The sequence below is a fragment of the Gopherus evgoodei genome, chromosome 2 (assembly GCF_007399415.2).
Source record: "Gopherus evgoodei ecotype Sinaloan lineage chromosome 2, rGopEvg1_v1.p, whole genome shotgun sequence".
NCBI lineage: Eukaryota > Metazoa > Chordata > Testudines > Testudinidae > Gopherus > Gopherus evgoodei.
The window spans coordinates 72,090,435-72,117,825 of NC_044323.1; the positions used below are offsets into that span (position 1 = coordinate 72,090,435).

Consider the following 27,391-nt stretch of genomic DNA (forward strand, 5'->3'; position numbering starts at 1 on the left):
TAGAGAGATGCAGAAGTGAGGAAGTGGCCATGGGCTAAAGGGAGATCCTGTGAGACAGTTTAAGACAAGATTAAGGTCCCACAGTGGTGCAGGATCTCTGATTGGAGAGTAGAGGTTACTCAAGCCTTTAAAAAATCTTTTTGTTATGAGATGAGCAAATACCAAATGACCATCTATCTTTTGATGGAAGGCACTGATGACTGTGAGGTGTACTTTCACCCAGCACAAAGACAGCCCTGATTTCTTCAATTCTAGAATGTACTCTAGCACGACTGGTAAAGGAGAGCATGTAGTGATAACCTGTCTTGTGTCACACCAGATTTGGAATCTCTTCCATTTCTGAACGTGTGTGTGTCAAGTAGTTGTTTTTCTGCTATGTAACAGAATTTCATTTACCTCCTCAGAGCAGTTCCTTACCACATTCTGGAACCATCAGGGCACCATACTTTCAGGTGAAGAACTTTCATATTTGGGTGATGGATCTGGCCCGCATGTTTAGAGAGATGATGTGGAACAAGGTGAAGAATGATTAGTGGGCAGACCACCAGCTGAAGAACGTATGGAAATCATGTCCGTCTTGGCCATGTTGGAGCTATAAAAATAACTCTGGCCTTTTCTTTTTTTATTTTGTATATTGCTTTGGATATTAGCAGAACTGGAGGAAATGCATATAAAAGATGTCTATTCCATTTGAGGAGAAAAGCACCTTCGAGAGAACAATAACCCCATCTTGCTCTGGAGCAGAACTGAGGGCATTTCTTCTTCTTGACTGTGATGAAGAGGTCTATCTTTGGAGTTCCCCAATGCGTGAATATGCTGTGAAGGATTGTACTGTCTATTTCCCATTCATGATCTTGGGAGAATTTTCTGCTGTGCATATCTGCTGTAGTGTTCTGAATGCCTGGGAGGTAAATTGCTGAGATGCTGATCTGGTGACAAATGCACCAATTCCATAACATCACTGCCTTGGCACGCAGGGAAGGTGATCTTGTCCCTCCTCAGTGGTTTATGTAGAGCTTAAATGCAGTGTTGTCTATCATAATCTTTACATGCTTGTCTTTGAGTACTGAGAGGTAGTGAGAGCAGGCATTTCTGACTGCTCTGCGCTCTAGTAGGCTGATAGGTATTATGGATTCCAACAAGGACCATTTGCCCTAAACTGTATAAAGTCCAAGTAGGCTTCCCATCCCAATAGGAATGCATCTGTCATTAAAATGAACGATGGGTGGTTGGATGAAGTGAACCCACATACACATATTGTGAGGATCTGCCCACCAGTCAAGAGAGTTTCTGACTGTCAAGGGCATTCATAGAAGTTTTAGATTGTGTCTTCTCAGAACATATATCGTTCTGAGCCATCCTTGAAGACAATGCATGTGGAGTCTCACATGCTGTACAACAAAGGTGCTAACCGCCATGTGCCCCAGTAGCTGGAGGCAACTTCTGGCCAAGATCTGAAGATTGGCTTGAGCTGTCGAGATTAAGCTGGCAAGATGTTAAATATGTGCAATAGGAGGAAACCTTTGGCCTCCACTGCATCTAGGTAGGCTCCTATAAACTCCAGTTGCTGTACTGTGGTCAAAGTGGATTTTTGAGTATTTAGTTGAAGTCCCAGCTGTAAAAATAGGTTCATGGTCTCTTGTGTCGTTGCCAGTGCATCATCAAAGGAAAGTGCTTTGAGCAGATAATTATCTAAATATGGAAATATCATGATTCCTTGTTCACGAAGGTGTGCTATCGCAACAGAGAGGACTTTGGAGAAGATCTTGGGTGCCAATGATAGGCCAAACGGGAGCACTTTGTACTAGAAATTATTCTGCCCCAGAATGAATCTCAGAAATCTCCTGTGGGATGGATGAATCATGATATGAAAGTAAGCGTCTTGTAGGTTGAGGGCTAAGAACCAATCCCTCTGGTCCAGAGATGGGATTACTGCTGCCAAGGTAACCATCTTGAAATGTACTTTTACAAATCTGAGCACCCTTATATCTAGAATGGGTCTCCAATTGTCTCTCTTTCTGTATCAGGAAATATTTGGAATAGAAACTCTTCCCTTTGTGTTGGTTCGAAACTGGTTCTATAGAACCTAGTTTCACATAAAAGATGCTCATGAGAGAGTTTCCTGAAGAGGGACGGGACGGGAGAGTGGGGAGGAGGTAAAGTGGATTAAATGTCACTTGTGATAACCTCTAGTATCCACTTGTCTGTGGTTATACCCTTCCAAGATTGATAGAAAGAGGTAAGGAGGTCGCCAAATTGATGGAGATACTCTGGCTGTTGCAGCAAATGAAATGGAGTGTGTGGGGTGGGGTGTGGTAACTCAGGGCCTAGACCAAGATCTCAAAATTGTTGTTTAGATGTAGATGGCTGTGATGTTGGTGATTGTGGGGCAGTCTATGTTTTTGTACCCTCTGTCTCTTGCTTTGGAGCTCATAATATCTGTGAAGAGGAATAAAGTGTGATCTCTGTGTCATTTGGTATTTACTGGGTCTTCTCTTTTGAGCAGAAGTGTAAATACCCAGAGAGCATAACATTTCCCTGGCATCTTTTAATGAGTAGAGGGATTTGTCAGTTTTGTCCATGAACAATTCTGATCCCTCAAATGGGAGGTCCTCCACTGTGGCTTGCATCTTCTTTGGAAAGCCAGACAGATGAAGCCATGACTCTCTCCTCATGACAACTACTGTAGCAATTTAGCTGTGTCCACAGCATACAGCGAAATCTGCAATGCTGCCCTCACCAGGAGCTGAGCCTCAGTAATAATTGCCTGAAATTGGTGTTTTTCATCTGACAGGAGGTATTCAATAACCTCGTTTAAATTTAGAGTAAAGTGTGATTATACTTTGTCATAAAGGCTTGATAATTAGTGATCCTAATTTGTAGAGTCGCTTAGGAATACATTTGTGTCCAAATAAATCCAGTCATTTCCCGTCTTTGTCACATGTTGTTTTAGCATAGTACCATCTGCCACATTCATTAACACCATAGATGACCAGCGAATCTCCGGAAGGATGAGAAACAAAAGTCCACATGCTCGAGGGCATATAATGTTTCTTGTCTGCCCTTTTGCACACTGGGAGTAAGTGGCTGGTGTTTGCCAAATAGCTTTTGCTGGGTCCAGCAGTGCCTCGTTGATAGGGAATGCAATTTTTGCTGATGCCAACGTCTGCAGGAAGTCATGCAGTCTGTGGTGTTACTGTTTAACTTCAAGTGGGATCTGAAAAGGTCTTGGAACTGTTTAAAATCATTTGCTGGTGGTGGCGGGGGAGGGATGATCACCTCGTCAGATGAAGACAAAGACGTATTGGTCACTAGAGTAGTTTCTTTGTCCAATCTCTCCTCCAGTTCTTCAAAGATCTCCTTTTGAGGATCAGGAGTTCTGGCTATGGAAGCTGACAGGGATTGTGTGTGTCTCTCTCTCTCTGGGTGACACTAAAGGACCTGGAGAATTGTTGCCTATATCTAGCCCACAGGTCCCAGTATGGCCACTGAGGTGGTGGAAAAGGCATGGGTGGGGCCCCAACACTGTTCATACCAACCATGTGGGTCTCATCTACTCTGGTGGTAGCTTGGAGGAGCATAGGTTTCTATTCTGATAGCTGTTGCTGCAGTGGAGAACCACGGGCCAACACAGAATATAAATCATCCCCTTCCTCCTCTTCATCATCATCACTGGAGAGAGATAGAGCAATCATTGACAGCAGAGTAACCTGTCTCGATACTGCATGGTAAGTCTGGGGACCTGGCTGTAATGCATTCCGCAGTTATGTTGATACCCAATAATGGTGAATCGGACATCTCTGAGACCAGCAAGTCTTTAGGGAAGCAAAATTCCTAAGGTACCGGAACAGTCATCAGTACCATTGAGGGCAGCAGCATCAGTACCACTGAAGCAGATATAGTTGTCAGTACCATAGGAACTCTGTGCTCCAAAGAATAGCCAGAAGGTGGTAATGTGGCTTTTTGCAGCCCCAGAGTACTCGGTACTGGCTGTCTGTATGGTACTGACTGTCTGTATGACTCCATCGTGTCGTCTTAGAGGAGCTGGGTCTGTCTTTACCTCTCCTTTCCCCAGATGATGCCATTCTGTCTGAGCCTGCCCTCTAGGTTCTTTGGTCTTACTTGTGGCAGCCTCATAGGTACTTAATCATGCGCCAGTTAGTACCGAAGCAATCGACCATGCCGGGGATTTTGTTCTTTTAGGCAGTTCCCTGCTCTGGGAGCTTGTAGCCCATTTATTTGCTTTCTGAGAGGAATCTAAGGATTTCCTCTTTTAAGTCATTGGAGAATGCTGCTCAGATGATGCTGTCAGTCTTGATGGGGATTGTTGTCGGGGGTGATGGAGAAGGGGCACGGCATCCCCAGGGCCAGGGTCGGAGTCTGGTCAGAATGAGCTTTCCATCATTAATAGTCTTAATTTCAGCTCATGACTCAGATTCTTGCCTTTAATCTGAGGCAAAACATGCACTTCTGACGCATGTGTGTCTCTCTGAGGCAGCGAATGTAGCGGGAATGGCTGTCGCTGACAGGAATGGCTTTCTCACAGGAGACGCAATGTTTATACCGAGGGGAGCTGGGCATACCCTTTTTAGGGTTCACTTCCCTAATGGGAAGAACTAGGGAAGTCTAATATATACAATTCTACAACTGAAAGAGAAAAATAAAAATAATAATTTTTAAGGAAATGAAATGAGAAGAAAAGAGAGATCCAACCAACCAAAGAGCTATTGCTACTAACAAAAGGAATTATTAAGAGGAAACACCAAGAGAAATCTCTGTGAACGGGCTCTGCTAAGGCTCCATGTCAAGCCAAGGGCAGTTCAGAAGGAACTGAGGGCAGTTTGGCTGTACAGTGCTATAGCAATTGAATGTGGCATGAGACAGGGAGAGCACATGTGCGGCCCAAATGGACACTGCAACCAAAAATTTCCACTCTTAGGTGCAAGGACACAGACACCTAGAGCGGAGCATCCACAGGGACACTACTCAAAGAAGAATGTATTCTTTCCTTTTCATTTCAGATGTCAGCACAGCTTTAGAGGTACAGGGCAAAACTCTGACCTCAATGAAGTAAACAGCAAAACTCCCACTGACTTCTGTTCACACATGGTATGTGGAAGACCACTGCCAACCTCAAGACCTTAAAAATCACCTACCAGCCAAAGGATTAACTCTGCTGAGACTAATACCTCAGCAGAGTCAAGGGATAGTTCCCTGCTGGGAAATTACACCCTCCCGTGGCTCAAAGCCTGCAATTTCTGCGCCTGTTATTAAGCCAAATGTCTCAGGATGAGAAAGGTCATGCTGAGTCAAATGCTTGCATATTAAATTTCCAAGAGACACCTTTGTACTGTAGGAGGCAGCATTGGTGATTGAGGAGATGGTACTCTTTCATCTGAGTCTAGACTAAATCAAGTGTGTTAAGTGTGCAGGGCTGCTGGAGGTTTCTTCTTTCAAATCAGTTATAAAACTGAAGTCATGATTAGTTTTTCTTATTAAAAAAAAATCCATAGTAACTGATTCTAGTGTCACTATAAAAGTCAAACGTAGGTATTTATATTCTGCCTTCTTGAAACTGCTCTGCAGTTTCAAGTGGAGATAGTACCTCTTCCTAAATTGCTTCACCTCCTTTTCTAAACTACTTCATTTCAGTAGTGGATCAAAATATCTCTGTGTGTAGTTTGTATATCTTTTTAATATGTCAGGTGCTTTCAGAACCTTCAGGAGGAAACGTGCTGCAGAGCTGTAATAACATTATCATTATTAAAAACACTTACCAAGAATTTCATCAAAGATCTTATACAAGCCTGGGACAAAGGTAACTTCTCTGCAATTCATTCCGATCTCTTCATCATAAACCCACATTAACTACAGATAAACAAAATAAAATAACTTGTCTTGGATTCAAAATGAAATGTTCATGTTGATACAATTTGGATTATTTAACATTTTAAGAATTCAATATAAAATTTTATTTTAATCTCTTTGCTGCATATATTACTTGACATTAAACCAATCGGTCAGCCCTTCAAGGTTTAAAAAAAAAAAAGAGAAGTGGCAATTGCTTCTATGTTTATATCTGAGTCATTTTGTAACCATCTGATTGACCTATTATGTTAGGTAACCCACAAGGTAGGCTATTGCAGCTATTTAGTTTCCACTTCCTTCATATTACAGTTATGTGGACAGATTCTCTCTACCTCTCTGGCCTCTACATTCCACTCTGGGAGCCCACAGGAAATATAGTGCAGGCTGTTCTAACTTACAATGAGGACTATTTCAACCTCTAGAGCAGCCCAGAATTCAAAAGATACAAAGGTGGCATACAATAACTTGTCACTTTGTCGGGGTTTTCGGTTAAATCCATGGTCAGAAATAGTATTATGTACAAATTTTACCTTAGCAGGATAAATAACAAATCATGATAGGTTACATTTCAGCAGCTGGATATACTAAAAATACCATCAAACATACTCTGAACCTGGTAATCTTGCACAGATGCACAACATTTTTGTCTTTACATCACATTAACATAATACTTTTCCTAGCTAGCTATAAACCTAGCTTTGGTAACAAGCCCCTAAGTTCCACTGAGGACTTATAAATGCCTCCTCCTACATTGGTGTAACTACTACTCAATCACATATACAAAATCAACCTTAAAGAGAAGGGGGCCAAATTTCTGCTCTAAGTTACACCACTGCCCAAACAACAGTGCTCAGATACTACATGAATAAAAGCTATGTAAGTATCTAGGAACAGTAAATCAGAACAAAATTTTTCTTAAATCAGACTCATTTCCCATTCCCTTGGTTTGAACTTATGCCACAATTATTAGAGTCAGTCTCAGTTTCATTCTCCACAAAAAATGGTTTTATTACAAATGTGCCATCTGCTGGTTTTGAGCTCTCAGAAGTGCACAGCACAGAGTAAAGGAAAAAACTGTCTTGCTTAATTTCTTTCCTAGTTTTCAGGTTTGACAATACTATTGTGATTTTTACTTTTCCATGCAGCTAACGGGTAGACCCAAATCAATCAATCAGATTCAGGTTAAGTCACATCTACTATAAGGAACCCCACGTGACATTATTCCCAAAGCTGTAACAATATTGATAAGTGTGTGTGAAACATGGAATTAATTCACTTGTATCTGCAGCGATTCAAATGGACTATATACATAAGTATACAAATATTTATATTGTATTTACTGATACACATACATATATATACACAAGTATCTGCAGGATAGGCAAGCATAAAATATGTAGAGCTATCTAGGGATATCTATTCCACATATTATACTTAACATTCAGTCAATGGTTTGTCAGGCTCAGAAACTAGAAAGAAAAGAGATATAGCAGGTGAGACAAATGCTCCCTCTCTCTCTCTCCTGTTTTCATGTTTGAAAATTCTTTTGCAAGTTATAAATAGTGGTAAAGATTTCAGGGAGAAGAAAACAACTCTGAGATAACAATATACTGTACTTTTGAGTGGTTTTGAAGGAGGAACTAAACTCCTGAGGCAGATGATACTCTACCTCTCCCACATACCTATGTGGACAGGACTCTTCTTCCAAAGGAGAAGGGAAAGAAGAATTTATTTTTATTTATTTGTTTGTTATAGTAGCTGACAAAAGAATCAGTATTGAAACATATGGCAGTTTTTTATATCTATATCTTCATATAGTGCTTGTCTAGATTAGGAGAAGAATGTGGCTTCTCAGGGCCCCTCTTATCCAGTGACACACTGTCATAAATATGAAGGGAAGGTAACAACATTTATGTATGCAGTAACATCAAATCCCTCCTAGCCAGAGGTACGGAATCACTTACCTGTAATGAGTTAATCAATTCAATTAACCTAGCTGGCACCTGACCAGAAGGACTGATGGAGAAAGAAGATACTTTCAAATCGAGGGGGCGGGGGAGGGTTCCCTCTCGGGACAAAGAGAGAGACCAAGGGGTAATTTTATTCTTGTTTTGTAACGGGGAAGCAAAGTCAGAGGGGAATCCTCTGTGTTTTAAATCTTTTTATTTACCCTGTAAAGTTATCTTCCATCCTGATTTTGCAGGTGTAATTCTTTTACTTTTTTTTAATAAAATTATTCTTTTAAGAACCTAATTAATTTTCAGTGTCCTAAAACCAGGGATCTGGTCTGTGCTCACTTTGTTAACCTATTGGTTGGTATATTATTCTCAAGCCTCCCCAGGAAAGGGAGTAAAGGGGCTTAGGGGGATATTTTGGGGAGGGATAAAGCTGAATGTTTGTTTAAATCACTTGGTGGTGGCAGCAATACCATCCAAGGACAAGGAAAGGAATTTGTGCCTTGGAGAAGTTTTTAACCTAAACTAGTGAAATATGAGATTAGGGAGTCTTTCATGCAGGTCCCCACATCTGTACCCTGGAGTTCAGCATTTGGAGGGAACTCTGACATATGTACTTTGAAAAGTAAAGCATCAGCCCCAGGAGCAAAAGACACTTCCCGGCAGTAATACTGGGGGCAGAGGCAAAATCCAACGGGACCTCTCCTGAACCCTCCAGACCATATTGTTTGTTTGCTTTTGGGGGGGGAAGGGAAATCTCCCTGGCGCATCAGGCCCCATGCAGCCCTAACCCCAGGCCTATGAGCACGGAGAAAGTATAGCAGTATCTACTGGGGACAAAGACTTCCATGGCAGGAGCCTGCCCTCAGATTCCCCAGACTCCTGTGATATCACCAGACTGCTATCTTCAATTTAGAATTAGGATTTTATTCTAACATCCTCTTACCCAATCCCTCACAATCTTCCAGCTCCAGAGCTCAATCCCATTCTCTAGGCCTTTCTACAGCCTTCCTTCCTCTCCCCTACTCAATGTTTTTTTTCCCTTTTCCTCTGTCTTGTCTATTCCCTTGCTTTTTATTCATCCTACTTACCTATTAAAAACCAAAACAAAAAAGTAATTAGCATGACTTTTACCAACAGTCACTGTGCTTTTATGTTCCATCCCTTTGTCCTGCCACTTTTCCATCTTGTCTATTTAGATTGTAAGGTCTTCACAAGAGGGGTAGTCTCTTACTATGTGTTTGTACAACAGGGACAGATCTGACTAGGGCCTTTGAGCATTACTGTACTACAAATAATAAATACATGAGATCTCTCTGCTCACCAAGTAGATGTAAACCTGGTTGTGTGAGCTATAATTCTATTAGCCCTTTGGATAATTCGGTGTTAGGTTTCAGAAAAGACCATTTTATAAGGAACTGGCTACCATAATATAAATCAGTAATAAGTATTACATAACAAATTTGACATGCCAAAGAGAACTTGCATGACTTGTCCTGCTGTACCTAGTATAATTTTAATGGCAGCCCTGTTAATGCTGCTCCTTCTGAGTTTAATCATTGTGTGTCCACAGTTTTCTCTGGAGCAGGGGTTCTCAAACTTCACTGCACCGTGACCCCCCTTCTGACAACAAACATTACTCCCCGCAGCCGTAGCCCGCCCAAGCTCCACCGTCCGGCAGGGGAAGGGGGAGGGCACAGCCAAAGCCCCACTTCCCCAGGCTGGGGGCAAAGCCAAAGCCCAAGGGCTTCAGCCCCAGGCAGGGGGCCTGTAACCTGGGCCCTAGCAAGTCTAAATCAGCCCTAGCGATGCCATTAAAATGGGGTCACGACCCACTTTGGGGTCACGACTCTCAGTCTGAGAACCGCTGCTCTAGAGACTCAAGGATGAGACAGATTTGTCCTATTTGTATCTCATTCTAACTACTGAAATCTATTTTCAGAGTGAATGAATGAGTTTCACCAACTTTTCCACTTCATCATGGATGGAAAGAGTTCTGGAGCCATCCAAATGAGAGTGCTTTGAGAGGAAGCTGGAAGTCTCTTCATCCTCACAGGAGAGCAGAGACAATAGCTTTTGATGCCTCCTTAGATATTTCAGGGAGGAGGGGCTGCACCTCTTAACTTTGTAGAGCTTATATGTTTCTTAATTGTAGACCCTGTAGCAGCTAAGCTATGCGCCTTTGAGTTTTGGAACTCTTCAAGGAGGACTAAATAATTCTAGACCATGTAAAGCTATGCAGTTTAACTTTTTAAGGATAACTTTGGAGAAATTTGTCACAAATCAGGACCTTTGGGGTGGGGGTGTTTCCCTAGTAGGTAAATGGAGAACTGATTCTCCTCCAAATCAACAGCATATTTAGATAATGAATCACTTTAAATCTGAGAGCTGGTGGGAAGAATTTCTGTCTGAACACCTTCCTTGTGTTCTTCTCAGAATATATTTGTTTTGAATGCGATAGTGAACATGTGGATGTTATGGCCCTCCCTGGGCACTTGACGCAAAAGGAATGAACCACCAGAGTCATTTCAGGGGTTCCAGTTGGTACTTTTATTGCCCACAGAGTGAAGGCTGAAGCTGGCCACTCAGGGTAGGATCTGTGGTGGCAGAGCCTGGCTTCCAATGGTGTCCAAATGCCAAGAGATACCCCAAAAATGCTGAAATTTTCCTCAAACAACGTGGTTGTCTGCTGCAGAGACACCTGCTAGCTCTGCTGCTCAAGTCATAAGTAGAAAACAATGGCCCTTTGAACTCCCTACTGTTGCAACCCACGACAGAAAAAAGTTGCTGCTTCTATACGTCTCTCCAGCTTTACACCCTATTTCAGTAAAGTCCTTCTCCCAACCAGACTGCTGTTGCTATGGATGGAGAGAGAGACATACAGAAACATTTGGAGAAAATTAAAGTGTTTTTTTTAAAGGGAAAGTCACAGCTGAGCTCAGGAGAGCTTCATGATGAACCTCCACAGCTTCCTGGGGATGTGCAACATTGTTTAAAGAACTCAAGACATCAGCTAGAGGAGTCTGCTAGCCGATATTATATTGTGTGTGTGTGTGTGTGTATATGTTTGTGTGTATATATACACACACACACACACACACACACACACTTCTTTTGCTGATGTCTTGAGTTCTTTAAATAATGTTGCACATACACAGATATATCCCATAAAGAGTCTTCTTTCTATTCTCTATCTAAAAATGAGGCAGGTAAACTCATCGAGTATTGAATATGAAATAGTAGGCATCCAAAGAAGACAATAACATAAATAAATTAAGAGTATCAGCATTCTGGATTTGAGCTCCATAAAATTCTCTTGAGCATATGTTGTTTCAAAAGGACCAAACACTGCTAAAAATGCCTCTCCTGACCTATTTCAATGCATGCATGGACAAACTATAAAACCTTTCAACATGATATTCTGGAATAGAACAGCCACAACAGTAATTTCTTCATTGAAATGTCAGAACACCAGGAAAACTGTAAATTTAATGGAAACTCACCTGAGTTAAAGGTTCCACTGATCCAATGTACGTATCAGGACGGAGGAGGATATGCTCAAGTTGAGTCTTTTTCTGATAAACTCTCTCAACTGACATCTTCTTTGAACTATCATTTTTACTAACGTTTTCTGACTCTTCTTTTTTTGATGCATTGTTCTGATTATCAAATAGAGTCTAAAAAAAGAGAATGAGGCACGTTACTAACAATCTAGTTTATAAAGTTAATAATTCATCTTTATAACTTTCTAAAGCTATAAACGAATCTTGAGTGAGGTTTAAATTAATTTAGAGATTCATTTCAAATTCAATTCTTGAACTCAGAACACTGGTTACAGAAAAAATTCAGCCTATTACTAGATGGTTTGCATACTAATTTCCACAGGGTTTAAACCTCTTGCAACATACTCTGTGTGTGATATATTAAGGTAAAACAGCATGTTACAAAAGGAATACAGTAACTCCTCACTTAAAGTCGTTGCTGATTAATTAGAGAACATGCTAGTTTAAAGTCGCACAATACTCCCTTATAACGTTGTTTGGCAGCCACCTGCTTTGTCCACTGCTTGCAGAAAGAGCAGCCCACTGAAGCTAGCTGGTTGTGGCTTGGAACCAGAGTGGACTGGCAGCCCCATCAGCTCCCCATTTCCCTAAGTTCCCTGTGCGGCAGCCGCCCAGCAGGCTATCAATTCCCAGCAGTGCAGCTGTCCCTCCTCGCACTGGCATGTGCTACTCCTGCCCTCTGCCTTGGAGCTGCTCCTCGGAGCCTCCTGCTTGCTGTGCAGAGAGGGCAGGGGAAGAGGGGGACTAATGTCAGGGTGTCCCCCTTCCCCTGTTCCTGCATCCTGCTTACTCCATCTCCATAGAGCAAGTGGGGGACACGACAGGGCTCAGGACGGAGGAAGAGTACTGGCAACAGCTGCTGTCTCAACTTGCTGAGCTACTTAAAAAGGCACTGTACTTAGAGTGGGGTCAGTGTACTTAAAGGGGCAATGATCGTCTCTCTCACACACAGTGTGTCTCTCTGTCTGCCATGCTATCTCCCCTCCCTCCATACATGCTGCCTTGTAAAGTGTGAGGCTACATTAACAATAATGGGTTAACCTTTGATGGCTCAGCCAATTGCTAGTTCATCAATTAACGGTAAGGCATCCCCTGGGAAATATCCCACCCTCTGACTTCACCATTTCAACTAAGCTTCACAATCATCATCACTGTGTACCAGTATTACATTGTTTGTTCAAAACTGTGTGTGTGTGTGTGTGTGTGTGTGTGTGTGTGTGTGTGTGTGTGTGTGTGTGTGTGTGTGTGTGTGTGTGTGTGTGTGTGTGTGTGTGTGTGTGTGTGTGTGTGTGTGTGTGTGTGTGTGAGAGAGAGAGAGAGACAGACAGAGTCTTTTGGTCTGGTGAAAAAAATACCCTGGAACATAACCCCCGCTATTTACATTAATTCTTATGGGGAAATTGGATTCGCTTAACATCATTTCATTTAAAGTTGCATTTTTCAAGAACATAACAACGTTAAGCGAGGAGTTACTGTGCTCTAAATTAGGCTTCTTTCTGTTTTTGAGATAAGGACACTGTGAACTCCAATTCTGTGTTTAAATGTATTAACTCTGAACTCATTCAACTAACACTACTCTAAACAACGAAAATCATTGGACTGGAAGGGACCTTGAGTCCCCTGCACTCTTGGCAGGACTAATCGTTATCTAGACCAGTGGCTCTCAAACTTTTGTACTGGTGGCCCCTTTCACACAGCAAGCCTCTGAGTGCGACCTCCCCCTTATAAATTAAAAAAATGTTTTTATATATTTAACACCATTATAAATGCTGGATGCAAAGCAGGGTTTGGGGTGGAAGCTGACAGCTCGCGATCCCCCGCATAATAAACTCGTGACCCCCTGAGGGGTCCTGACCCCGTTTGAGAACCCCTGATCTAGACCATTCCTGACAGGTGTTTGTCTAACCTGCTCTTAAAAATCTCCAATGATGGAGATTCCACAACCTCCCTAGGCAATTTATTCCAGTGCTTAACCACCCTGACAGTTAGGAAGTTTTTCCTAATGTCCAACCTAAACCTCCCTTGCTGCAATTTAAGCCCACTGCTTCTTGTTCTATCCTTAGAGGTTAAAAGGAACAATTTTTCTCTCCACTCCTTGTAACAATCTTTTATGTATTTGAAAACTGGTATCATGTTCCATCTCAATCTTCTCTTTTCCAGACTAAACAAACCCAATTTTTTCAATCTTCCTTCATAGTCATGTTTTCTAGACCTTTAATCATTCTTGTCGCTCTTTTCTGGACTCTCTCCAATTTGTCCACATACTTCCTGAAATGTGGTGCCCAGAACTGGACACAATACTTCAGTTGAGGCCTAATCAGCGCAGAGCAGAGGAATTACTTCTCAAGTATCTTGCTTACAACACTCCTGCTAATACATCCCAGAATGATGTTTGCTTTTTTTGCAACAGCGTTACACTGCTGACTCATATTTAGCTTTCCCGCAGTACTCTGTCCTAGGCAGTCATTTCCCATTTGTATGTGTGTGCAACTGATTGTTCCTTACTAAATGGAGTACTCTGCAATTGTCTTTATTGAATTTCCTCTTATTTACTTCAGACCATTTCTCCAGTTTGTCCAGATCATTTTGAATTTTAATCTATCCTCCAAAGCTCTTGCTACTGCTCCTATCTTGGTATCATCCGCAAACTTTATAGATGTACTATGCTATTATCTAAATCATTGATGAAGATATTGAACAGAACCAGACCCAGAACTGATCTCTATGGGACCACACTCATTATGTTCTTCCAGCATGACTGTGAACCACTGATAACTACTCTCTGGGAATGGTTTTCCAACCAGATAAATATATGTATTCCTTTAAATTCTGGTGCGAACTGTTAGGCCCTAATCGATTTCAGGGGGGCTTAAGAACAGGTAAAGGTGCTATCCTGAATAGGAATGTCTTCTGGAATTTAAGCCTTAAAGCACACCAAACATAATTTACACATCCTGTTTAGCCCACTGAGAAATTAAGACTGGATTCAACCCTGGTTTCCATTGGTTTATGATGAAGCTAAGCTGGATGCAGGACCGTCATCAGTAAAATAGGTGGAAAAGCTACAATGACAGAAAAGAGACACAACCTCCCATCCACTGGTAAGGAGAGGACAATCAAATCAGAGTTGTAACTTGAACAGTTCACAGTACCGGGAGGGAGCAGGAGGAGGAGAAGTATGGCCAAGTCTTCCAGTAACATGCTAATTCAAGGTTTCTCAAACAGGGGTGACAGCTTGTGCAGGGAAAGCCCCTGGCGGGCCGGGCCGGTGTGTTTACCTGCCCCGTCCGCAGGTCCGGCCGATTGCGACTACCACTGGCGCGGGCTTGCGGATGGGGCAAGTAAACACACCGGCTCGGCCTGCCAGGGGCTTTCCCTCATAAGCGACGACCCGTTTGAGAAACCCTGTGCTAATTCATCTCCCAAAGACCAACCCCTGGTTAAAGCTAAATATTTCCTTCCCACAACATAAGCTCCAAAGGAGAGGTTAAATCCTTTTAGAGTGGCAGGCTTTCCTGAAGCACCTCTTGGAGTCAGCCAGGGTAAATCTAGTAAATGACCAGATACAGAAATTTTATGGTGTTTATCCTTATTTGACCATAAGTATTCTTTTTATTGGAATCACCCACAAAAATATCTGGGGCCATATTACACATTTGCTTGACAGGCAGAGAAATTAGTGAGAGACATAATTCTGACAATTTTCTCCTGGTATATGAAACAGTCTTCTCTCACACAGCCAATTCATTGACTTAGAAGCAACTGCTGATATAAATATTAAAAGCATCAATAAACCAACAGGGCCAACAAGCATGTTTTCTGAAAAGGGAAGGAAGAAAGAATGAAGTAGGACTGTGTGGGTGAGTCCAGAAAGGAAGTTTACATAAAAAGAAGCAAATACATTTCTCTCAAACCAGTTTACCAATACAGACACCTGGGCTCTGATTCTAAACTCAGTGCAGCTGTGGGAGGACAGACTAGCTGAGAGTACACTACCTTTGTGCCCTTCCCCACCCATGATTCTTCTGCCACATGAGCTATAAGATAAAGCAGCCCAATAGCTGCTCTAACTTACACTCAACTATCCTAAACCCAAGGAGTCAAACGCAATGGCTCTCCAGTCATGCCCTCAAGCCAAAGGCAGTGAAAGAGGATAACATGCAAGTATTCTGCCATCTCTATGCCATCCAGAGAATCTTCCTATGTCAAAGGAATTCCCAGTTGGCTCGTTCACCTAGCTTTATGTAGAACCAGTGTAAAGTGATCCCAGTAAAACCCAGAAGCAGGACCCTGAGTGCTAAATCACAGTACCCAGTGAGACTCTGTATTTTACCACATCAATTATTTAATGCTTCATGGACATACTCTGTAATAGCCTGTGACAGAGAGCTGGACAAAGGGCTGCAGTCAGCCCTTTGTCACACTCGCTCCTCATTAGGGGGAATCAGAGTGGGCTGGAAGTAATTTAGCCCTAACTGGGGAGGCGGAAACAGCTGCTACCTAATTAGCCTGGGGCTGCATAAAAGCTTCAGCGGAAGGAACCCAGCCTCAGGAGGAAAGTGAAAAGGCAGGGAATGAAAACATGGAGGCAGCTCTCCCCTCCCTCCCACTGACAGTGAAGGGTTACTTGTATGTGGTGAAATGGTGGTGGGAACAACCCTGAGAATAAAGTGCACCAGTGGTTACAAAACCCAGGGTGTCAGAGTGACTTTATGAGCCTATCAGAGGCAGAAGCCAAGGGGGGCTTGCCACGCTCTGTTACATAGCCCAGCAAAAGACATGTGATTTCTAAGGGGACGTAGGTAGTGTCTATACTGGAGTTTTACAGCGGCACAACTGTAGCTCTGCTGCTGTAGTCTGTTAAGCATAGATATGCCCTCAGAAGCCATGACCAGCACTCCTTTATGTTCCAATGATCTTTGGCTGCAGGACTGGGACCTTGAGACTCTTGGCAATCAGCATAAGGGCTTATCTATATGAGAAAGTTTTACCCATTTTACTGGCATAGTTAAACCTATAAACAGTAGATTCTGTTTAATCATTATCCCAATATTAAAAGCTATCACTTAATAGCAACATTTGCCAGGAACTGATCCCATCCCATTGACTTTAATGTACATAGGATTCAGATATTGGCAACAGGCACATTGCATACTAACAACTTTTTTGGAAAGCGCAGGTTTGCAGGGCCGCAGGCAGGAAAGGAAACTGCACAGTACCTCCCTGTGCTGCACAGTACCTCCCTGTGCTCTCCAGCCTATGTCCTGCCCTGGCACTGGGGGGGGGGGGCATCAGTATTTCCCAGCACCTCTTTCCCTGGCTGCAGCAAACCTCCTCAGGTTGGGACCCACTGCCGACAAAGAAGATAAACAGGCTGGGGTGCTCGTATCTCTACCTAACATGGGAGAGTCTGCCAGAGTCCTGGGGCTGCAGGCCGGGAGGGGAGGTTGTGGCCTGTGCAACAGTGGCAAGGGGGGCTGTAGCCCAGATGCCAGGACTTTCCATGGGCAGCGGGGATCCTGGGGGCCAACAGAGCTGCACAGTATCTCTCCCTGCACTCTCCAGGCTGTGTCCTGCCCTTCCATCAGGAGCCCAGCTTCTTCATGTCACAGTGCTTCATTCCCTGGCTTCAGCCCTACAGGCAGGTTTGCTGGGCTGAAGCCAGAGAAGGAAGTGTTGGGACACGCTGAACAATGGTCGCATGGCACCTTGCAGATACGCAGACAGAAAGGGCACGTCCCAGCACTTCTCAAGCTGCAGCCCCAACTAGCCTTTCACTTATTGGCAATTTACAGATAATAGCAACTTTTTGCTGGAAAGCAAGAGGTTGCTAACGAACAGAATCTACTGTAGTTATATCAGCATAACCTCTTCCAAAGAGAGAAGATAATCTCCTCCCGCCCTCCCCAAAAAAGGTACACATACTGAAATAAGATTGTCAACATGGTGATTTATAACAATATAACTATATTGGTTTAAATTCACACCTTATCTTGTACCAGTGTAACCTTCCCATGTAGATGGTCCCTAAATTAAAGTAAGCTAGTAAGTGGGGACTGGACTAACTTAAGGGGATGCTTAATTTTCACCCTCCTTCCTGAGTTGGGCCAAAGTGCAGGGCGGATAAAAATCAATGATTTTTTAAAAAAAGATCAGATTTTTTTAATTTAAATCAGATTATTTTGATAAAATGCTTTTTGAGGAAAAAACCTTTCTAAAGAACATTATAGCTCATCATGGAATAGGGATTATAAATTCTAATTCTACAGTATGAGGCAATATATTCATGTAATGTTTAAGAAAAGTTTTGTAAATGACTTCTGATAGTTCATTGATTGGGGAGGGACCCAATATTATGGGGTTCCTGGGGTTTCTGTACAGATTATTTAGGTTAATCTTTCTATCTATCCAACGGGACTTAGTGCTCAGTCAGAAGATACCATTAGAGACGCTTAGTTTTGCAGTTATCAAACTGTGGATTTGTGTCTCCAGAGATAACGTTTGTTAACATGAAAAATGTTTTTAAATAAATAAATAGAAGTGAGAAATAACAGACCTCAACCCTATTGTCCCTCTGCAAATTTGTGTTCAGAGTCAATCCCTTACCTCTCTCTAAAAGTACAAAGTTTCAAAAAGTTCAATGAATAGAAGATTGTTGGAGGCGGAATAGATCTGGACAAGGAGAAGTCTGGAGATAAATGTGAGAAAGGAGGTACAGGCAGTAGAAACAAAAGTGAAACTGTTTAAGCAGCATATTCCAGAAGTCTTGAGGTCTTTCTGAGCGTAGCCTTCATAGATTTGAGATCTATTATATCATTCAGGATGATTTAGTTGAGGATTGGTCCTGCTTTGAGCAGAGGGTTGGACTAGATGACCTCCTGAGGTCCCTTCCAACCCTGATATTCTATGATTCTCTCACTAGAAGAAAAAACCTATAATGGCAGCAGGCCATAAGAGAGACCCAGTTTGGAATATTTTAATGAAGTTCCTCTACCGGTGGGTAAGACAGGCATGCATGCAAAATGCAAACAGTGCAACAAAGAAATGCAAGTCCTGGTTTCCCGAATAAAACAACAGCATGAGAAGTGTTCCTTCTCAGGAGGAAGCTATGTTGAAGACGATGAAAGGAACATGTCTGAACATCCAGGATCTTCAGGTTGGTAAACTTTTTTATTTCATACTTCTTTCTTAAGGACTGCTGTCTTCCTTCTGGACTATTCTTGAATTCTCATATTTGAGCAAAAAATATAGTTGTTACTCTATGGTACTATCATATTAGATGCAGTTGTGATAAAAAATAAATAGGTGAAATAGGCAGATCTTCCTTTTACAATTTCACCTTTAAAGTAGTACTGAGTGTCAGTGAACGCAATGAGAAATACTGAATGAGCAGTATGGTAATAATAATTAAATAACTGCATTGACTTATTTTATTTAGGAGAATCCATCCTCAACATACAGGATTCTGAAGATTATTCACCTTCAAGATCACCATCATTTTCTATAGTTTCAGAGTTATCTGCCAATGATAGTGTTTCAGTCACATCATGTATATCATATAGCCACAGTATATCACCTGTAGCAAAAAGAAAAAAAAATCTCCATCATCCAGAAACCACCATAGATACATTTGTAGTAAGAACCAGCAGATTACAAAAAGAGATAATTGATGAAAAAATTGCCCGGTTTGTTTACACAACAAACGCTCCTTTCCATCTGATTGAGAACCCACACTTCACTAACATGATTCAGTCATTAAGATCAGGAGACAGTCCACCCAACAGAACAGATATCGCAGGCAAATTGCTGGATAAAGTGTATGAAACAAAAACTGAGCAGTGTGCAAAAGGTCTAGAGAGTAAAATTTTTAACCTGGGTGAAGCAATGTCCACAATGATCCTGTTGTATGTGCTTGTGTAACAACAGAAGAAGTGAATGTCTTCCTTACAGAAACAATTGATACCTCAGGAAATGCACACACAGCAGAATACTGACAAGAAGTAGCAGTCAAAGCTATAACAAACTGTGAAAAAAGTTCAAATGTCTAGTATGCAGGTTGGTCACAAACAATGCTGCAAATGTATACAAGATTAGAAGAAATTATTAAGGAAGTGAAGAGAGTCCCAAGCTAATAACAGAGTTGCAGTGCTCATTTGATACACCTCCTAGCCAAAACTTCAGTGTTCCAGAAATAAAGGCTAATGTTGTTGAAATTGCAAAATACTTCCGTAACAGTCACTTTGCAGCAGCTACTCTGAACAAAAGTGGGAAGAACCAAGCTAACTCCTCCACAAGATGTGCTACAGAACTCAGTAGTGGACTGTTTTGAGCACTATATCAATAACTGGCCTAATCTGATGACAGTTTGTGAACAAAATCGTGAAAAAATAGATGGCACTGTCACAGTCAAAGTTCTCAACATTGGGCTTAAGAGAAATGTTTAACACATGCTGAGTACCCTGACGCCTATTTCTGTAGCCTTGAACAAAATGCAGGGAAATAGCTCTTTTATTGCTGACACTGTTGAAATTTGAAAGGAACTGAGTGAGAGCTTAAAAAGAGAAATATGCAATGACAGAGTTAAATTACAAACATTAAAAAAACGAATGGGACAAGCACTATCTCCAGCTCATTTTCTTACAAATATTCTCAATACTCGGTCTCAGAGTCAAACCTTAACTTCTGAAGAAGAGGAGTTGGCTAAGACATGGACATCCAGCAATCATCCCTCCCTAATGCCAACTATAATAAACTTCAGATCTAAGGGTGAACCATTAAAGAAATATATGTTTGCTGATATTTTAAAGAAAGTCATATCAGTGAACTAGTTGGTAGAAGTCACTTAAAGACTTGGATTCAGAGACTGTTGAAGTGATAATCTCACTTTTAACAGCAGTAGCTTCTTCTGCCAGTGTAGAAAGAATATTCTCTTTTTGGACTAATTTATTCCAAACTGAGAAATCATTTGGGACCTGAAAAAGCAGGAAAGCTTGTTTTTCTTTTCCAGACTATGAACAAACAGGAAAATGAAGGTGAAGACTACTGAGTTAGCTGCAGAAGCCAATATTTTAAGTTTCTCATGTTAACCTGGCTGACATAGTCAGTTTAATTTTTTTGTTTTTTTAAATAAATATTTCTTTTAACTATTTTAGTTAAAAACAGATTTAAAAAAAACGGAGTGTTTAACTGATTGTTTTGTTAAAATATTATATGTTTGCTGCTTAAGAAAAAAATCCAGAATACGTAATGTTGTTGTTTTAGTTAAATAAAACAATTTAAATGTCTGTCTGGTGATGTTCTCCTAATACAGCATGGCAAGAAAGTCCTCCAAATATTAATGATTAACCTGCTGAACTGGAGATAGCTCACCTCCTAATGACTTCATAAATATCTGCTTCAATTACCTTTGGTAAATGAAATAATCAAACAATCATTCATTTTCTGATACAGCTGTACAACTAATCTGAAAAGTTTTCGAAATAAATCACTTAAAAATGTATAGTGTGTACCTTCTAAAAATGAAACCTACATCTGCCTCTGAGTTGTGAAGAATATATATTAAGGTTATAAAAACCAACAAGAATGCACTTTTATGTAGAAATCCATGATTAAATCGAGTGTTCCTGACTAGTGATTTAAATCATTATTTAAATTAATTTCATTTAAATCAAATCCACCCTGCCAAAGTGTGAAGAAATTCCATTTCCAAAACCCTGTGACTGAGACAGGCTAATGTCAAAATTTTCCTTGGATAGTCTATAAATCCACCCAAGCCATTGCTTCTAGAAAAGTAATTGCTATGTAATTCTAGAAAATCTGCATTTCCCTAGATGCCTCTTTCTATTGTACTACTTGAAGTGAAATGCTGTTGCAATACCGTTTTTTCTTTATTCACATCAGGCAGTACCGTTAACATCTTTTGAAGCTGCATCCAGTTGTTTCCAAGAAACCAATGGTCACTCTTCAATAAGGAAATCAGATTTGTTTTGGAAGGTACACTGCCTGTTGTCAAAGGATTAGGTTACAAGGTTTGTCTCTGAAGACATCATAAGTCATGCTCTGGGACAGAAAAGTAATTGTATCACTAGTTGTACTGCATAATGTACTTCTAAACCAGTGGTTCCCAAACTGGGGTTCGTGAACCTCTAGGAGTTTGTGACATGTTACAGGGGGTTGGTTCTCAGGAAAAAATTCCCTAATGGTGGACAGAGCTGTCCCTAGGGATCCCAGGCAGCATGGAGCCTGCAGCATGGAGCCTTGGGGACTTCCAAAAGTAAGTAGATCAAAGCAAGCATATCTATCATATGCATTCGACGAAGTGGGTATTCACCCACGAAAGCTCATGCTCCAATATGTCTGTTAGTCTATAAGGTGCCACAGGGCTCTTTGCTGCTATGATAGTTATGAGGACTACATGTCTAAATCAGAAGTACAATACGCAGTGTCATTAGAAAAAGCTCCCAGCTTCAAAATTCACCTTACTGAAGAGAGTAATTATCAGGACATCTTTTTTAATGAATGGAAAGTACACTGACACCTGCCACAATGGTTCAATTGGGCAGCAACCTACAGGACCAGAATGAGAATCCAAGGATGTGCACTTGATTCCTGTGAGGTTGGAATTAGAAATGATACCATCAAGGAGTATTTAATGTTGCATTTTGTACAACATTTCTTTTTCCTGAACATTCTGAGAACATTACAGTACAGAGATTTGAGCTTTTACTTGGCCTTTTTCATATATCCTCTTGGAGGAATGCAAGGCTATGGTTCAGTTGTTTAATGTGGTAGTTAAACCATGGACTATGCTTCACCCGGAGAATATGTTTTGTTTGTTGACTTCTTTCACTGGTGCTCTCTGATTTCTATTGCTGGCATGGTCCTGGGCAGCAGTGGAAGAGGTTGGAAGACACATAGAAGTGACATTATCCAAGTCCGCAGTAATGCTGTAGCCAGGTCGGTCCCAGGATATGAGAGACACAAGGTGGGTGAGGTAGTATCTTTAAAACGGACCAACTTCTGTTGGTGGAGACAAAAAAAGCTTTCAAGCTGCACACCCACCTTGTCTCTCTCATTACCCAAGTTTCTGAGAGATCATTCATGGAGAGGCCATAGGACACTTTACTGCTTCTTCAAAAGCAATGAGGTCAATCACGAATTCATCAAACTGACTCATCAAGAATGAAGATACCTGTGTGTACAGATTCCATTCTGCTTACTGCAATATGCCATGGAAACCTGAGTGTTCATCCTTCCCTTGATGGGCACTGCAGAGAGATAAGAAACTTTGTTCTGCCCAGAACAGGAGAAGCTAACTTTCTCTCTAGAGTGGGCTGATCATGTTCTTCCTCACGAAAACACCATTAGAGATATTGACTGTCATGACCAGAATAAGCCTTACCCATAGAAATAAGAGTACCTACATTCTACCAGCAGATACAGTTTTCTTTCTGGTACCCATTCCCTGGAATTCACTGGGAACTGAATGAGCCTTCTTCCATTATCTTCAGTTAGCATCTGACATAAGGATTGTTCACAAATGAGAGGATCCCGTCAAAAACTTACTTCTCTGCATTCACCACCTAAGAAAGCGAAGAATAGACAAGAGGACCTCTGCAAACTGATGTGATAGGGTGAGGTGTGAAGGAGATAATTATTGGGAGGGAATAATTACTAGAAAGGAGTTACTGGGTGGGCTTCAAATGAATTCTGACTCATTATCATCAATCACGTTTATTATGGTAGTGCCTAAGGGACAACCAAGAATGGGGCCCCATTGTGCTAGGTACAGTATGAACAGAGACAGTCCCTATCCTGAAAAGCTTACACTCTATATAGACAAGGCAGACATAGGGTGGGGAAGGGGTATTAACACACAAGCAGAGTGAATATTGTGATGGAAGCAAATGGCCTGTTAGTTCTACAGATTTTTTTTCCAGGGGGAGAGGGTGTTACTTAGGAGGTGATAAGCTAAATGGAAAGAAAAAGGTTAGGGAAGGGTGACATAGGGATCAGGGAAGGGGAGAAAAAAGGAATAGAAGGTGTGGAATGAACCTGAGGTGAAGAGATTGGGATCGGGGGGGACAGGTTGGTGCAAACAGCTGATCAGCAGAGGGCAGAGAAAATCCAGTAAGAAATTATAGAAAGTTCTCTGAAATATCTAAAGTTTCCTGCTTTGGCTGCTTCTGCAGCTGCTACTTCCAGCTGGAGTCTGTGGCTGGCTCCTATCTGCTGTTTTCCCCAAAAAGTCCCATAAGGGAAGGGAGCCAGGCACCATCTCAGTCCCACTAGTGAGGGAAGGAGGGTGTTCTCCCTGCAATTCTAAGTCCAGTGGTACGCTGGGGGAAGAGGAGACACTGAAATCACCATTCCCCCAACAGGCTTCACTAAGAACTGTACTTTCATTTCTGTGACACCACTTGTTCCCTTTATGACTATCTTCATCTTTTAACATTCTTATGAAATAAGATCTTATGCCTAATAGGAGTCATCCTCAGCTTATGCCCATGATTTACTTCGCAGGTGCCCTGTTTGCGTTTATCAGGAATACACCACTGTATTTTTCAGCTTTCTGCAGAGCCCTGATCAGCAAAACATCAATTTCCTTTTTCCTTGAAGTTCATATCAATACTACCATGATCTTGGAAAAGACCCTGGGAGCATTTGTCAGATCAAGTGGTAATGATATCTTGGCATTTCCTTGGGCTGTTTGAGATGAGATGTGGGATAAGACTGTGCTTGTGATTCTTGCACAGCTTCATAAAGTACCGCTCCAGGAAATGTCCGGTGACCTTATTTTGACCAAAGATGTAGGTAGCCATTTGCTCCGAACCTGGGGTCTAACTCCAGACAACACTGGGTGGGAGTTATGTAGATTGCACTGAGGCACCTGAAGGCCACTACTGACCTCGCCACACCACGATGATGTATTCAAGCTACTACTCAGGCAATGTACACACTACAGCTTAGGTCAGTATAAGTTATTTCTCTCAGGGATGTGTATAAGCCACCCCACTAGAGTGATGTGAGTTACACCAACCTAAGCGCTGGTGTGGACAACGCTATGTCACACGAAGAGCTCCTGCCAACATAACTACCACCACTTGCAGGGGCTGGAGTAATTAAGTGGACAAGATAGCTCTCTCCTGTCAGCTTAGAGAGTCTATACTAGCAGCACCACAACAGTGCAGCTGCATCAGTACAACTGTAATACTGTAAACTCTATAATGTAGCCATAGTGGTATTCTCTCTTGTACTTGCAGGACTTCAACTTGCCCTGTGATCTGTATTTCTTTCTACGGTGTCTGGAAAGAGCCAGGATTGTAAATCTACTTTTCCAGTGATTCCATGAATAACCTCAGCCTTCAATAAAGTTTCAGCATTAAGAGAGCTGGGAACTGATCTGCCTGAACATCTGATCTCAAGACAAAGGACTGCATGAAACAGATGTGTCCCATTATCTTTTTCAGGGAGGAATATTTCAGCTCTAATATTTGTTTAGGTTGAGAGAGAATAATTTCAATAGTAACCACCCACGTTAGCATTGCCTGTGAAGTCCTTTGGCAGAGGCCTGCACATGAAATCTTTTAACATGGGAAAACTGGTGCGCAGGCAGTGACCACAGCAGACGTGACAAGAGGAAAACCCTGACCCAGTGGCAAGGAGATCCAAAACAACCAGGAGCCTCCCTTCTGCTGCATCCCTCATCCACCTTCATAGCTGCAGAGTATTAAAAGGTCCTCTATATGTGCCTGATCAAACGTTGGAGTATTGTGAAGTTTAGACCGTAGTTAGTCGAGCCTAGCCTCAGACCTCCTCACCAAGGGGGACCCTACCAGGAGTATGAAAGCTCTGGATGATGTAGTTCTGAGGGTCTTTAGATCATGCAAGCCTCTCCTCCATGCCAACAACTATGTCTCCTCCAAGGTTACACTTGTCACTTCTGTAGGAAAATCTGCAGGGGACAAATTGGGATCCTCAGCCACTTAAAAACCCACCACTGAACCCCATTAGCAGACATCATTCTCGCATTGTGGGATAGCCAAAGAGCTTGTGAAAGTATGTGGAGCACATCAAAGTTTTTATTTTTGTTGACGTTATTTTGATGTCACCAGATAGCTTTTATACCCAGAGAAGGAAGCGGGAGTGAAAACTCCTATATAGTGAGGATACCACCTTCACAGAAAAAATATCCTCCCTTAGAAACACCAAAGATAGCAGTGTTTACTGTTGGTAGTGACACCAGGTTGAATTTGAACCACTGCACAATGGGGCCTTATAAAATAGATAGGGAGGGACTAGAAATAATTAAATAATGGGCCAAAAAGATTTCTCTCTCTCTCTCTCTCTCTCTCTCTCTCGTTGTTCTACATCTGGGCTGCCCTCCCTTGCGTTATTCCATGGTGAGCTGTAGCAGGGAGAGTGAGGTGGTGGTGGCAGTGAGGCATGGCAACTGGCAGAAGCAGCTGCAAACAATCTGGATATTACAGCATAGCTACCTACCATGGCAACCAGAGTAACAGCTCAATACCTCCCTAGTCTTTTAGGTATGGCAGGAAATCCCTATTCACCTACTATATCTTCCCAGGGAAGATGGGGAAGGATAAATAGCTATAGTTAGACCAGCCACAGAGGTGCTAAATATACTTTCTCAGTACTCTGCCTGAATAAGTCTCTCTTCTGTCTCGTTTTTAATATTATATATAAGGCCCTATTTAACTTGTGAGATTACACAGTCCACAATATTAGGCTTCCACTGCAATTTTGACAGCAGGAGCCTCGCCCTGCTGGGGGCTGACAGTGGGAGCCCTGGCTGCACCAGGGCTGAGAACAAGAACCCCCACTGTCAGCCCTAGGCATCCACTCTCAGCTCCGGGTGGCTGGCAGCAGGAACCTCCCCCACCCCTCCCCAAACTCGGGCACCCTCTCTCTGCCCCAGATGGCCAACAGCAGAAAATTGCAGACAAGTAATAATGGACTTTATTACCGCAAATAACCCTTTTCTGCCATTTTCCTGGCTTGTCCGCAACTCAGCCACAATTTTTTGACAATCATCCCGCAATTCAAGTAGGGCCTTAATTATATATTATTTGATAACCTAACTGTAATTCAGATAGCTGGACTTGCTAAAAAAGGAAATTCTTCCTCCATAGGCAAGCAAGTGCATGCACCCAGAGAAATCAGCAGAGATCTTTAGCTTAGTCTTTTCTGCATTAATTCACCATGATGCACTCCATGAAGATGAGCAGGGGAACCAGTGATGATTTTATTCATATTTCCTGTGGGTTATTGTCCCAATGATTCTGCTTCAGAGAAAGGAGCAAAACTGGACTCAGACATTGCTCAAAAATATTTCAAGTGTTTAGCAATCACTCTGTCTTCAGAGAGGCTGGGCTTACTGTCTTTCCTCCTCAAAAGGGACCCAGTATGGGTCTCTCATGGAAGGTTCTGGGGTTCAAAAATGGAATTCTCCCCCCCCCATCTTTTCCCCTCTTTTTACAGTATGAGATACTTCTTGGTCTGCATTTCCTTGGCAGATCACTGCTTGAGCTAACAGTAAGGAGTCCCTGGTGGGCCTACTACAGAGGATGGACTGGGGAGAGGGGGCAGGGTTACTGAGCTAGGAATCTTATTGCATTCCTTGGTGTTGGCAGCATCTTTGTTGCATTCAGTGCCTTCCATGACATCCTGAGGGGGAGACACAGTAGACCTCCACTGTCAGTGGCTAGCTGCCCATCTGATGTTATTCTGTTCATGCACATGGGAGAAGGGAAGCTGCTTGCCCCTGAAGTCAACTATTCCTAACCTACCTGTCTTTTGAGTGGTGTGTGGGGATGGAAGGGACAACCTTGTGTTGACTGGACCAAGGCTTTCTTGGCGTAGCTCTGTCATAAACAGATAGCTAAGGGTTAATGTCTCTTTCACCTGGAAAGGAGTAACCTGAAACATCTGACCAGAGGACCAATCAGGAAACAAGACTTTTTCAAATCTGGGTGGAGGGAAGTT

General features: G+C 42.1%; 1 protein-coding gene across 1 annotated transcript in view; it reads right to left on the minus strand.

Annotated features, from left to right (window-relative positions):
* The window catches only part of TOP2B (DNA topoisomerase II beta), a 118,339-nt gene that overhangs the window by 71,308 nt on the left and 19,640 nt on the right, over nucleotides 1-27,391 (minus strand). The window contains 2 exon segments of the mRNA XM_030550975.1: nucleotides 5,778-5,868; nucleotides 11,327-11,500. Of these exon segments, the coding sequence (XP_030406835.1) occupies nucleotides 5,778-5,868; nucleotides 11,327-11,500 (265 nt within the window).